At 42.7% G+C, this 14467-nt stretch overlaps 1 protein-coding gene across 1 annotated transcript; it reads left to right on the top strand.

Moving 5' to 3' along the window:
- The first annotated feature begins 1103 nt into the window (after nt 1-1103).
- kctd14 (potassium channel tetramerization domain containing 14) lies at nt 1104-12363 on the top strand. Its single transcript, XM_055895938.1, has 5 exons — nt 1104-1228; nt 2019-2249; nt 2402-2536; nt 2846-2998; nt 6993-12363. The coding sequence occupies exons 1-5, from the start codon at nt 1175-1177 to the stop codon at nt 7146-7148; spliced, it is 729 nt and encodes a 242-aa protein (XP_055751913.1). The 5' UTR covers nt 1104-1174; the 3' UTR covers nt 7149-12363.
- The last annotated feature ends 2104 nt before the right edge of the window (nt 12364-14467 follow it).

Here is a 14467-nt window from a genome sequence, read left to right on the forward strand (position 1 = left end):
TGTTTTTCAATCAAGGAGACCAGACTGTTATAGCCGGCCTCCACCCAGTACCCTGCCCTGAACTTAGTCACTGTCATTAGCTGGCTACCACCTGGTTATTCAACCCTATGTACATAGTCATGGGATCACTGGTCACTTACATTTTTACATACTGTTTTACTCATTTCATGTTTATACTGTACCCTAGTCAATACCACGCCGACATTGATTGTCTTGATATCTGTATATTTCTTAATTCTTTATTTTACTTTGAGATGTGTGTATTGTTGTGAATTGTTCGATACTACAGCACTGTTGGAGCTAGGAACACAAACATATCGATACACCCGCAATAACATGTTAAAAATGTGTATGTAACCAATAAAATTTGCTATGAAAAATGGGATCAACGCTTAACATGTTGCGTTTATATTTGTGTTCAGTGTACTTTCCCTGAAGAACTGCGCACCGTTGGGGGAAAACATGTAATTCAGTACAAACCGTCACGCACACCCGCCCGAAGTCTTGCCTGGAGATGCAGAGACCATAGAAATAGTGACGCTTGAAACTCCGTATTTGACCACGCCCACAGAAACATCTCGGTGCAACTGAGGTTGTTCGATTACCGGGCTATGGCCCGAGACATAAACAGGCAGAGGAATGAGCGCGCTTCTCAAATTGAACAGTAATCATACCACCCGATCCTACATCATTAACACACGTGCTTGACATCATGCCCCTTGTGCTGTTGTCTGTGCCCAATAATGTTTGTACCATGTTTTGTGTCGCTACCATGTTGTCATGTGTTGCTGCCGTGCTATGTTGTTTTAGATCTACCTTTATGTTGTGTTGTCTCTCTCTCTCTCTCTGATGTGTGTTTTGTCCAAAATGTATATTTAATCCCTGCCCCCGTCCCGCAGGGGGCTTTTTGCCTTTTGGTAGGCCGTCATTGTAAATAAGAATTTGTTCTTAACTGACTTGCTAAGTTAAATAAATATCATTACGCCGGGGAACCCGGCTCATGCCCCGGAGGCAGCCTCGTTACAAAATGCAATCACTTTTCACCCGCTACAAACTCCTCCTACATGGTGAACCGGGCCATCTTAATCGAACTCCCTCACTTGCTGTTCCTTGAGCTTGTTCTAGGGAGACGTGTTGACATCCAAAACATTTCCCACAACAGTCGGGAAAGAAAATGAGTCTTCCAGACTCCAGATCGCCGGGCAAACATTCTTCTCCAGGGCTACAGGTAAGGAAAAAGTGTTCATTGTGAACTAGTTATTCAGTACAAGTAACTGGAATGTTTGGAGGAAGTTGCTTATTTGTTAACTTCTTCAGCTTTTCAATTACCTTCAGCCTGAGACGCTATAAAGTAGCCAAAATGTTCTCTCTAGAATAGTCTGTTTTGTCACCGATTTACGAGTTTGTTCTAAAATAGTTAGCCTTATGGTGACATGTGTATTCTACACTGTTACGATCTCACGCAAATCTGGGCCAGTATTCACGAAGCGTTTCAAAGTAGGAGTGCTGCTCCAGGAACAAGTTTTTCATTTTATATCATAATTAATATGATTATACGTGGGACCTGTTCCTAGAGTAGCACTCCGACTCTAAGAACTAAAAGTTCTTGGCTCTCATACTGACAAGTGTGGAGGGTGTTGCTGCTCTGCTGACCAGGCAGGTAGGCACATCCTTGAGACTACAGTATTTATCTACGGTGTAGCAGGACGATTCCTTATCGCACACTGAGTCAGTCCACTTCTTGAGACAATTAGCTTAGAAATGGAACTGCTGACTGATTGCCACATTGTTATGTAGGCGGTGTCCCTACCTCTTTCATTACATAATTAAAAATATTTTTTTAAATGGTTTATTTGAAAGAATGAATTGAATGTTTATTTGTGCTTCATTGATGTGTAGTGATAGCACACAGAATAGGTGAAGTGGACCTTGACCATACTCCGTTCCTAGCCCGTTCCCTGACAGTTTCTAACCCTAACGGTCCCTGTACCTAACCTTAGCAGTCTCCCTGTCCCCAGAGTTGTTCTGTAGTGCAGCTGAATGTGGGTGGTCATGTGTTCACCACATCTCTGTCTACGCTGCGTAAACACCCTGACTCCCAGCTGGCCTTCATGTTCAGTAGTGGTCAGCAACCAAAACTGCCCACCGACGCCAAGGGACGCTACTTCATCGACCGCGACGGGACGCACTTCGGAGCCATTCTTCAGTTCCTACGCACCCAGCGCCTGCCCACAGAGAGTGTTCTGGAGGTTTGTGACAAACACACACACTAGCCCATATGTTGGAACCCTGAACCAATGAGGTAGCCCATCATGCATTGTCATCATCCCTGAGATCTTTTGCCCCCAGTAGTTACGAAACTTCATAATATGAGAGTCCTACGTGTGGTTGTGTGTAACAGGTTTACCAGGAGGCGCTCCACTATGACGTCAGAACCCTAGTGAAGCAGCTGCAGGACTCAGCCCAGCTGTTCGGAGAAACAGTGGGGAGGCAGCAGTTCATCTCCAGGGTCCCCAACTATCTGGAGAACCTGGAGGTACAATGGCCCTGATATAATGACAATACCTAACGCCTGGGGTGATCCAGCAGCCTAATCCGCTGTCTCTGGATTACATGTATTGAACTACTGCGGCGAGCATGAGTTCGAATCCGACCCAATGCTCTAGCACTCTCTGCGCCCATCTACTCTATCTATCCTGTCCAGTAAACACAACAAATGTGAATGGAGCGGGACTGACCCACTCCTTAACAAAAATACAAAAACTGCCTTTACATCGTCCCTGTCAAATAACTGATATAAATAAATATGAGATATTATTTATGGTCACTGTTATATGACTACCAGGTGTTGGTGAGAGTGGCCCGAGCAGAAGCCATCGCTGCCCGTCACTCTGCTGTCATCGTTTGTGTTCTGAGGACCGAGGAGGACCTGGGTCGCTATGACCATGCCGTCAACAACCTGGAGGAACAGGAAGTGGTGCGGTTCGGACCGTGGAAGGTGTGTAACTGTACTTGTGTTTCGGTGTGTGTACCTGTACTTAGTTTATGTGTATGACTACTACTGATGCCACAAAGGCACTTTAAACTGGAAAGTAGTTTTTTTCGTGACAGTTCCTCTTTAAATGGTGCTGGGGTTTCTCTTTCAAATAGTCGTTTTGATGTCTCACGATGGGATTTGCTGGATAGGAGGATCACTATAGAAGAACCAGTCACACAACGTGTTACACGGCTAGCTACCGAGACCTGGTTAGCCCACGCTGCAATACATAAGCTAACTTGGTTAGCTCGCTGGAAAGCAAGCTAACCACACTAGCATTCAACGTGCACAGCGGCAGTGTTACTAGCTCCCTTCTCGTTTATTTTAACCTACGTTCACTTGTTTGTGCTAATTAGCTTATACAGACGCTTTAGCCTTGTGGCTCTACGGTCGTGGGAGACTTATCAGCCTGAAGTCAAAAACCGCGCCCATGTGGTTCCCTTTGGCTAGCACTGTGCTAGCTAAAGCGCACCTTAGCCACGCAAGGTAGCTGCTAGCTAGCTAATGCCTTACTAGCCTCGTGGCTATAGCGTTCATACTGTGCTAACTAGCCATTCGCCGCAAGGATTCTAACAAGCTAATCACTGGAACCACCACGTTCTTGCGCTTACGGTTCCATAATTGCGAGAAAGGATTATCACTTTTTTTGTGCTTCAACTGCTTGGAAGGGAACATGCTCAGGCAGCACTCGACGACCCCAAGTACTGTGAGCACTGCAAAACGCTGACTAGGGCGTGTTTGAGGAGGAGGCTCAATTGTGCCTCTGTCACCCCCCTTCACTGCAAATCCACCGGACGAGGATGAGCTTCAGCTCCACACAACCCCGACCCCATTTGTGGCGAGGTTATGGATTCAGATTGTCATTGGGTCTACACTCATGTAGCCTTAATTAATTAATGCATCTAGCAAAAAAGGCACTTTTTTGTATAAAGAAATGTTGGGACACATAAAAGGGGCTGAGATACAGGTCCAGAGACTGAAGAGGAAGTGAGAGACCCCACAATTAAAAAAAAAAAAAAAAAAAAAAAAAAAAAAAAAAAAAAATCTTGTTCAATGAACTAAGTAGATCATAGACACCAATGCAATAGCAACTGGCTATGGCAGACACACTCAGTTAAATAGACTAGAACAACAACAACAAAAATGGCATGGTAAAACGCCTTAGTGAACTACGCTATATATACAGACGTATGTGGAAACCCCTTCAAATTAGTGAACTCGGCTATTTCAGCCACACCCATTGCTGACAGGTGTATAAAATTAGGCACACAGCCATTGTAACGGCTGACGCTCTCCTCATCCTCGGATGAGGTGAGGAGAGAGGGATCTGAAGACCAAAACGCAGCTTGTGGGAAATAAGCCATCTTTATTAAGAATAAGATGGCAACACGAAACGAAAAACACTTTCCAAACTACAAAATAACAAAACGACGTTGACGAAACCTGAACATAAACTTACATAACTAAACATAAACTTACGTACAGGGAACAGACGACATCGAAACGAAACAAACAAACGCTACAGTCCTATGTGGTACGAACATACATACAGACACAGGAGACAATCACCCACCACGAACACTGTGACAACGCCTACCTAAATATGACTCTTAATTAGAGGAACGCCAAACACCTGCCTCTAATTAAGAGCCATACCAGGTAACCCAAAAACCAACACAGAAACAGAAAACATAGAATGCCCACCCAACCTCACGTCCTGACCAACTAACACACAAAACAACTAACATAAATAGGTCAGGAACGTGACAGCCATGCAATCTCCATAGACAAACATTGGCTGTAGAATGGCCTTACTGAAGAGCTCAGTGACTTTCAACGTGGCATCATTAGTTTGTAAAATGTCTGCCCTGCTAGAGCTGCCCTGGTCAACTGTAAGTTGTGAAGTGGAAACTTCTAAGTGCAACAACCGCTCAGCCATGAAGTGGTAGGACACACAAGCTCACAGAACGGAACCGCCGAGTGCTGTAGCACGTAAAAATAGTCTGTCCTCAGTTGCAACACTCACTACCAAGTTCCAAACTGCCTCTGGAAGAAATGTTAGCACAAGGACTGTTAGTCTGGAGCTTCATATCGATACACCCGCAATAACATGTTAAAAATGTTAGCCACCCTTTGCCTTGATGACAGCTTTGCATGCTCTTGGCATTTTCTCAACCAGATTCATGAGGTAGTCACCTGGAATGCTTTTCTAACAGTCTTGAAGGAGTTCCCACATATGCTGAGCACTTGTTGGCTGCTTTTCCTTCACTCTGCGGTCTGACTCATCCCACAACATCTCAATTTGGTTGAGCTCGGGGGATTGTGGAGGCTAGGTCATCTGATGCAGCACTCCATCACTCTAAATCTAGGTAAAATAGCCCCTACACAGTCTGGAGGTGTGTTGGGTCATTTCCCTTTGAAAAACAAATGATAGTCCCACAATGCCCAAACCAGATGGGATGGCGTATCGCTGTAGAGATTGCTGTGGTAGCCTGCTGTTTAAGTGTGCTTTGAATTCTAAATAAATCACAGACCGTGTCACCTGGACTGCACCCCCATACCATAACACCACCTCCACCATGCTTTACGGTGGGAAATACAAATGCGGAGATCATCCGTTCACCCACTCCGCGTCTCACAAAGACACGGCGGTTGGGACCAGAAATCTCCAATTTGGATTATTATTCTGCAATGTAGAAAAATAGTAAAAATAAAGAAACCCTGGAATGAGTAGGTGTTCTAAATATTTTGACCGGTAGTGTGTTTCCTTTGCAGCAGCACACTTTCGTGGTCTTGCTCCGATGGGAAAATGGAGGATCTGCACTTTACTCCCAAGCGCCCTCCTCCCCTATACTCTCCCCTTTGCGCCTTTTCAGGTTTCCTGCCAGGTTGTCCGCTCTCCCTCTGGTCTCATCAGACAAATGGAGCATGATGACAGATTGCCAGTTGGCATTTATCATGGTCGTCTTCCCATGCCCTGCAGCATTTTGCCTCAACTGTCTCTTGTGCGCAAGCGAACATTCATGAGTGCACCTCCTCGGAACGCCACCAGGGGGTGCCACCACTTTAGGTGAGCGAGGAAGGGAATGAAACCTGACAACACTTTCCCATTCTTTTGGTGGATTCCTGTCGCTCTAGCACAGTTCATTACTGGAGTTTCATATGTTTGGGTTCCCAGGGGATCAGGCTTTCTTGACTTACTACGAAACTCCCTTTTTGGGATTTTTTGTCAAGCCAATGGCAGCTCGGCTCAATTGATGGAGAACCCTGTCTATTGAGCTAGAGGACAGTCTACAGTATTGAATTACTTATACTTTTTATTTTTTTAAGAAAAGAGAAAGGGGGGAACAGCACCCTTATCAGGCGACAGAGCCCCAGACGGCTATCTGGTACTCCCAAGTCCACAACGCTCAGGCTTTCTCCTCATCCCTTTTTTTTTTTTACCCTGCGCTTGGTTCACGCAGTTGGACCACTGCCTGCTTTGCCTCCTTTTACTGGAGCGAGCGGCTGAGGATACTTTTGCTGTTTTTAACCTTCCTCCTCGGAGTAGAGCCATGACAGATCAGACACTGCTTTATTGCAAGGGTGATATCTTGTTTTTTTTTTCTCTGGTAAGCAGAGTGATGGAACAAGCCTTATCCCTCATCTTAGAGCCTCTCAACAGCCAGGGAAGCTCTGGTTGCCAGAGATCATATCCCATAGTGAAACATTGAATCAAGTATTTGAAAGCTAACTCAAGGTTAATTGCGTAACCCCGGGTTCTCTGAGAATATTGGTGCGACGTGTGATTGGTTCTCCCGTAGCGATCCGCCTATCCAGTGAATCCCATAGTGAGACATCATTCACACTCATATTCTCAGAGAACCAGGGTTAGGCAGAGAACATGGGTTACGCAAGTAACCTTGAGTTGTGCGGTTTATGTTTCTCTCATTGTGTGTGTTTGTGTGCGCTACAGGCCCCTCCGACTGCCATTGACCTGTTGGACTGCATCAAGATGGATGTAGAGGCCAGGGGATACAAAGTGAGATACGAGCCTCACAGCTCAGACAGAGGCTTTCTGTTCAAGACCAATGATGGCTTCCTGTACAAACTCATCTTCACTTGGTGGTAACAGAATGACAAGTGTGTGGTGTAGAACATCTATCACCTTCTGATTCTCTACACTTCTTCAGAAGTGTGCTCTCCCCCTCATGCATTTAAAACCATTTGATTTTTGTTAATGAGTCTGGAAGGTGTTTTCACCATATTTATTACACCAGTCGTTCCTTTTAAATCCACGAGGGGGACTGTATGAGTGCTCACTTCACCCTTCACTTTCCCAGACAGAGACGTGCACAGAGATCCTATTATATTAGAATCTATTTAGAAATTAATTGGATCATATTGAAGTTCTAATGTGTCATTCTATGGAGGTATGTATTTATAGATGTACATTCCCTTACGTATTTATTTGGACAGTGAAGCTAAAACGTTTAATTGGGATCTGTACTCCAGCATTTGGATTTGAGATCAAATGTTTCATATGAGACGACAGTACAGACTGTCACCTTTTATTTTAGGTTATTTTCATACATATTTACTGTTTTATTTATATAACCCCCCCCCCCCCCCCCATTTGAAGGTGTGTAACACTGGTTAGCCCTATCAATCCTGAGACAACAGCAAAAATCAGCATGTCAAACCAAAAACAGGTTTTTCAAAATGTTTGCTAATTTATAATACAAAAAAAATACAGAAATATCACATTTACATAAGTATTCTGACCCTTTACTCAGTACTTTGTTGAAGCACCTTTGGCAGCAATTACAGCCTTGAGTCTTCTTGCGTATGACTCTACAAGCTTGGCACACCTGCATTTGGGGAGTTTCTCTCATTCTTCTCTGCAGATGCTCTGTCAGGTTCGATGGGGAGCGTTGCTGCACAGCTACTTTTAGGTCTTTCCAGAGATGTTCAAGTCCAGGCTCTGGCTGGGCCACTCAAGGACATTCAGAGACTTGTCCCGAAGTCACTCCTGCTTGGTCTTTGCTGTGTGCCTAGGGTCATTGTCCTGGTGAATATTCGCCCCAGTCTGATGGCCTGAAAACTCTGGAGCAGGTTTTCATCAAGGATCTCTCTGTACTTTGCTTCATTCATCGTTGCCTCAATCCTGACTAGTCTCCCTGACGCTGTAAAAACTCTCTATAGTATGATGCTGTCACCACCATGCTTCACCCTAGGGATGGTGCCAGTTTCCTCCAGATGTGATGCTTGACATTTAGGCCAAAGAGTTCAATCTTGGTTTCATCAGTCCAGAGAATCTTGTTTCTCATGGTCTGAGAGTCTTTAGGTGCCTATTGGCAGACTCCAAGCAGGCTGTCATGTCTTTAACTGAGTGGCTTCCGTCGGGCCACTCTACCATAAAGGCCTGATTGGTGGAGTGCTGCAGAGATGGTTGTCCTTCTGGAAGGTTCTCCCGTCTCCACAGAGGAACTCTGGAGCTCTGTCGGGGTCACCTCTCTGACCAAGGCCTTGGTCCCCCGATTGCTTAATTTGGCTGGGCGGCCAGCTCTAGGAAGAGTCTTGGTAGTTCCAAACTTCTTCCATTTAAAAATGATGGAGGCCACTGTGTTCTTGGGGACCTTCAATGTTGCAGACATTTTTTGGTAACCTTTCCCAGATCTGTGCCATGACACAATCATGTCTTGGGGCTCTACGGAAAATTCCTTCGACCTCAAGGCATGGTTTTTGCTCTGACATGCACTGTCAACTGTGACCTTATATAGATCGGTATGTGTCTTTCCAAATCATGTCCAATCAATTGAATTTACCACAGGTGGACTCCAATCAAGTTGTATAAACATCTCAAGGATGACCAATGGAAACAGGATGCACCAATTTCAAGTTTCATAGCAAAGGGTCTGAATACTTATGTAAATACTTTTTAAAAATATTTTGTACATTTGCAAAACATTTCTCAACCTGTTTTTCGCTTTGTCATTATTGGGTATTGTGTGTTGCGGAGGATAATTTTTCTTAAATCCATTTTAGTCTGTAACAGAAAAAGTAAAGGGATCTGAATACTTTCCGAATGCACTCTATTTACCCTCACAATGAAGTGTTTTACAATTATTATTTTGGGGGGGACCACCAAGGTTACAAGTAGGACACAACAAAATTTGACATCAACAGTTGCTTTCATGAGTTTATTGACAAATGTCAATTAAAGTATCAACCTGATACATTTAATTGATATGAATGCTGTAAGTACTGAGATTGTTTGATTAGTCGTGGTGTCAACTCTGGAGTTTGCGACATCAACTATCTGAGCTTATTACAGTATTATAGACATTGTGTCCGGGGTTTCCTATGATCTTCTATGTAGAATGATCCCTTACCTTCTAACCAGTGGTGTAAAATACTTAAGCACTACTTAAATAGTTTTTAGGGGTATCTGTACTTTACTATTTATATTTTGGACAACTTTTGCTTTACTACATTCCTAAAGAAAATGATGTACTTTTTACTTCATACATTTTCCCTGACACCCAAATGTACTCGTTACATTTTGAATGCTTAGCAGGACAGAAATTGCCTAATTCACACACTTATCAAAAGAACATCCCTACTGACCCTGATCTGTCATTCTCACTAAACGCATGCTTCGTTTGTAAATGATGTCTGAGTGTTGGAGCATGCCCCTCGCTATCTATAAAATAAAATGATGCCATCTGGTTTGCTTTATGTAATGAATTTGAAATTATTGATACTTAAGTATATTTAAAACCAAATACTTTTACTCAACTAGTATTTTACTGGGTGACTTTTACTTAAGTCATTTTCTATTAAGGTATTTTTACTTTTACTCAAGTATGACAATTGGGTTATTTTTCCACCACTGCTTCTAACGACTCTTATGTAGGTTGTGAGAGTCATAGAGCAAGACGATGGTTGTTGCTCTAACCATCCGGACTCTTGTCTCAAACACAGCTGTAGCTCAGCCATTCATGACATCAGTGGAATGGAACTTTGCCGAAATAGGCCAGGATTCAATCCGATCACCCCTTTTCGTCTATGCACCATTTTAAAGGCAATGTTACCCTTGTTGCAAAGATAACATTCAAAGTAAACGCTGCAGATATTTGCTCAATCCTTTAATGTCAAATGCGCTACAATGCGGCTGAATGCTGGCCTTAGCCATTGTTGAGCTGGAACTTGTATTTTTGCTATCACAGTACCTAACTCCTGACACCATACACACAACAGGATGTGTATCATGATGAGTAACCTTGCTTGGGACCTTGTGGTAGACTGTTTTTAGAGAGACCTGGGTTAAATCTAGTATGTCCTCAGATGGGTCTAGAAGTGTCACAGAGGCTGTTTGGTCATTTGGTGAACCACACTGGCATGTTGATTTTACCTTGTGTGAGACCAGAAGACTTGCGTTAGCTCCCCCGAGATAAAAACAGATTACACCTTGGAATTGTTTTGTGGTTGTGCCCTGCTCAATGGCATAACAGCAGGAGATGGCATCTAGGATAAAATACCAACAGCTCTCCATTTGCCGGTTCACATCCACCAGATTTTTCCATTTAGTACAAGGATTCAAACCAGCAACCCTCCGGTTGTTGGCCCGACCCTCTAACCTCTAGGCTACATGCAGCACCATAGTTCAGCAAAGTAACAAGTGACACATTGGAACCTAGTCGATAACAACAAAAACTCTGGCTCATAAGTGCCAGATTTCTCCTGTTAGCCCTGGGATTCAAACCAGCAACCTCCCAGTTACAGGCTTGCCACTTTAACCTCTAAGTGTCAAAAAAGGTTTATAAACACAAAAGCATGGTTTACAGAACCACCTTCGTTACACTCCACCACCTATTTCACCTCATAGATACCTATCCATGTCACAGCACCAATGGGATAGCACGAGTGTCTAACCTAGGTCTCCTGTAGGCCACAAGACTGCGTTACCCTGCTAAACTTAAGTGTAGGCATTAGCTCAGGGAGCTTACACAAATATTTAGGTCTCAGACAAGTTTAATTACACCTACATCACTTTTCCGGTTCTGTCCCCTACTGCCTTGGTGGCCATGAATAAAGGCACTTTGCCCTTAATCTGCTGCAAGGACAAGGCTGGCCCTGTTCTGTGTTTGGTGTGTCATAGGGTTGGATACGGTGACAACACAAACATGTTACCATTATACAATATACTTTTGTTTTGAAATTAAAATGTTGCTTGAGTATGTGAAATTTTGTCACGTGCCTGTCTCCTGTATGTGTGTTTTGGCAACACCAAAGGGGGTATACAAAATGCATTCTTAATGCCCTGATCACACCTACAGCCTTCACACCGCAGCATCATCTGGATATGTGTGCAACAAAAGTTCAACATTCACCGACTACCATTTCTGTCTACGCATACAGTTTGACCACACTGCAACGCAACTCTGAAAGGCAATGCAGTGTTCCATTGGATATTTAATGTACTTCTGGTGTACCAAAATGCAATGGTCGGTGTGATTGAGGCGTAACACCTTTATGCAGGGGTGGCTTGGCCATCTGGTAATTCTGGCAAATGGACAATTTTTGCACTTACCTGATCAAGATGGTCCGGTTTTCTTAATGGCTGAGCTGAGGTCTCTCAAAAATGTCAAACATGTATCAGCATAGAGACCCACTCTGACTCTGTCATCAGTCAGCCCAGATCTTGGATTGTAAAAAACTGAAAGATGGTGCCAAAAAAGTTAGAACTCATAAATAGGCTATTGAGGTATACGCTGCTAATTAACCGACTTAATTTCTAAAAGTTCTGGTTCTGCTGGTGTGAATGTTTTCTCAGCTGCTGCTGAGAAAATGGAGAACGACACACACACTGACAGATTTCACTTACTGCTGCCATTTACAGTTTGCCTGTATATCATATGAAATAGTATGCTAATTATCAAATACAAGTCATGTATTACAATGAAACACTGAATTAATGCATAATAATTGCTAAATAATATTTTAAAGGTCAATTCGGAGACTGTATTTTAATAGTTTTATCTGTTTATTCGTGTCTGAATTTGTCTTTTCAGCCAGCCAGTGGGTCTTAGTTTATGATCTGGGAGAGGGAGAGACTGCCAGATCCTTAATGTAGCCATTGAATGTATTATACAGCCAAAACACTAAGGAACTGTTACTCTCCCTCTCTAGACGTAAAGGCTCCTGCCTTCATAAAATCATTCATAACCCCTTCATGAATATTGCAGTATCATTCATAATAACCTTCATACCACATTAATACCTGATGAAGATCCTTTCAGGATCAAAGCGTTGTTTGTTTGTGAATAAAGGTACCTCGTGGAGCTGATGTGTGTGCGGGCTCTATTTAATACAACATCAATCACATGTAATCTTCAAAACAAAAGTTCTGTTTTCATTACAGTATTACTATTATTATCAAGTTATTTTATAGTAGAAATATCTTGTGGGATTGAGCTGGGTGGTGTTACTCACTAGGTTTAGGTCTGCGTCATCCAGATCTGGGTTAAAATAGTATTTGAAATCTTTCCAATAATTTGAGCGTTTGCTTGAGCCTGCCTGATGTGCTTTGCAATTTTGGGACTATTCCATGTCCAAAAAAATAAGGGAAATAATAAATAAAAATATTGATATTGGTAAGTTAATACATGATTGGTTGAAGTTATTCATAAACATTTGCTAGTCTCCTGATAACATAATAACCACCGGATGACATAAGTAGAAAAGTTATTACGGTAACCGTTCAATATATTATGTTATCGGTTCTATTCTGTGTTACGTTCTGATTTTATTTAGAAAATTGATGTCATGAATAGTTTCATAAAGGTTTTATGAATGCCAATCTATAATCAAGTAAAGTATTACCTGTGTGTGTGCATTTCAATGTACTTGTGAGTGTCTGCTATATGTATGAGTATAAAATTACTTCGGAGTCTGTCTGTGCATGTGTGTACAATTCAATGTGTCCTTGTGAGCAGGGTTGGAGAGTAACTGTAATCTGATAAATAAAACAACTTGAATAAGTTACATTACCAGCAAAAATATTGTAATCAGATTACACATACTTTTGAGAAAGATTACTTTAAATTCAGAAAGTATTTTATTATATATTTTTTCCACCTTTATTTAACCAGGTAGGCCAGTTGAGAACATATTCTCATTTACAACTGCGACCTGGCCAAGATAAAGCAAAGCAGTGCAACAAAAACAACAACACAGAGTTACACATAAACAAATATACAGTCAATAACACAATAGAAAAAAATCTATGTACAGTGTGTGCAAATGTAGGGAGGTAGGCAATAAATAGGCCATAGTGAAGAAATAATTAACACAGGAATGGTAGATGTGCAGATGATGATGTGCAAGTAGAGATACTGGTGTGCAAGAGGGTAAGTAATAATATTGGGACGAGGTAGTTGGGTGTGCTATTTACAGATTGGCTGTGTACAGGTACAGTGATCGGTAAGCTGCTTAAAGTTAAAGAGGGAGATATAAGACTCCAGCTTCAGTGATTTTTGCAATTCGTTCCAGTCATTGGCAGCAGAGAACTGGAAGGAAAGGCGGCCAAAGGAAGTGTTGGCTTTGGGGGTGACCAGTGAAATATACCTGCTGGAGCGCGTGCTATGGGTGGGTGCTGCTATGGTGACCAGTGAGCTGAGATAAGGCGGGGCTTTACCTAGCAAAGACTTATAGATGACCTGGAGACAGTTGGTTTGGCGATGAATATTTAGTGAGGGCCAGCCAACGAGAGCATACAGGTCGCAGTGGCGGGTAGTATATGGGGCTTTGGTGACAAAACGGATGGCACTGTGATAGACTACATCCAGTTTGCTGAGTAGAGTGTTGGAGGCTATTTTGTAAATGACATCGCCGAAGTCAAGGATCGGTAAGATAGTCAGTTTTACGTGGGTATGTTTGGCAGCATGATTGAAGGAGGCTTTGTTGCGAAATAGGAAGCTGATTCTAGATTTAATTTTGGATTGGAGGTGCTTAACGTGAGTCTGGAAGGAGACTTTACAGTCTTACCAGACACCTAGGTATTTGTAGTTGTCCACATATTCTAGGTCAGAACCGTCCAGAGTAGTGATGCTAGTCAGGCGGGAGGGCGCGTGCAGCAATTGGTTGAAGAGCATTCACTTAGTTTTACTAGCATTTAAAAGCAGTTGGAGGCCATGGAAGGAGTGTTGTATGGCGTTGAAGCTCGTTTGGAGGTTTGTTAGTACAGTGTCCAAAGAAGAGCCAGATTTATACAGAATGGTGTCGTTTGCGGATGTTTGCGAGAAATACATAACAGCTTTCTGTTTTCTCAATGACATTCAATTCAGCATTTAAAGTTTTAAGTTTATCACTTGAGCAATTCTGAACACAAGTCAGAGACCACTATGATGACACACCAAATGCGTTTGGATACTTTTTGTCTTCTTT

Source organism: Salvelinus fontinalis, chromosome 33 (genome assembly GCF_029448725.1).
Source record: "Salvelinus fontinalis isolate EN_2023a chromosome 33, ASM2944872v1, whole genome shotgun sequence".
Lineage (NCBI taxonomy): Eukaryota > Metazoa > Chordata > Actinopteri > Salmoniformes > Salmonidae > Salvelinus > Salvelinus fontinalis.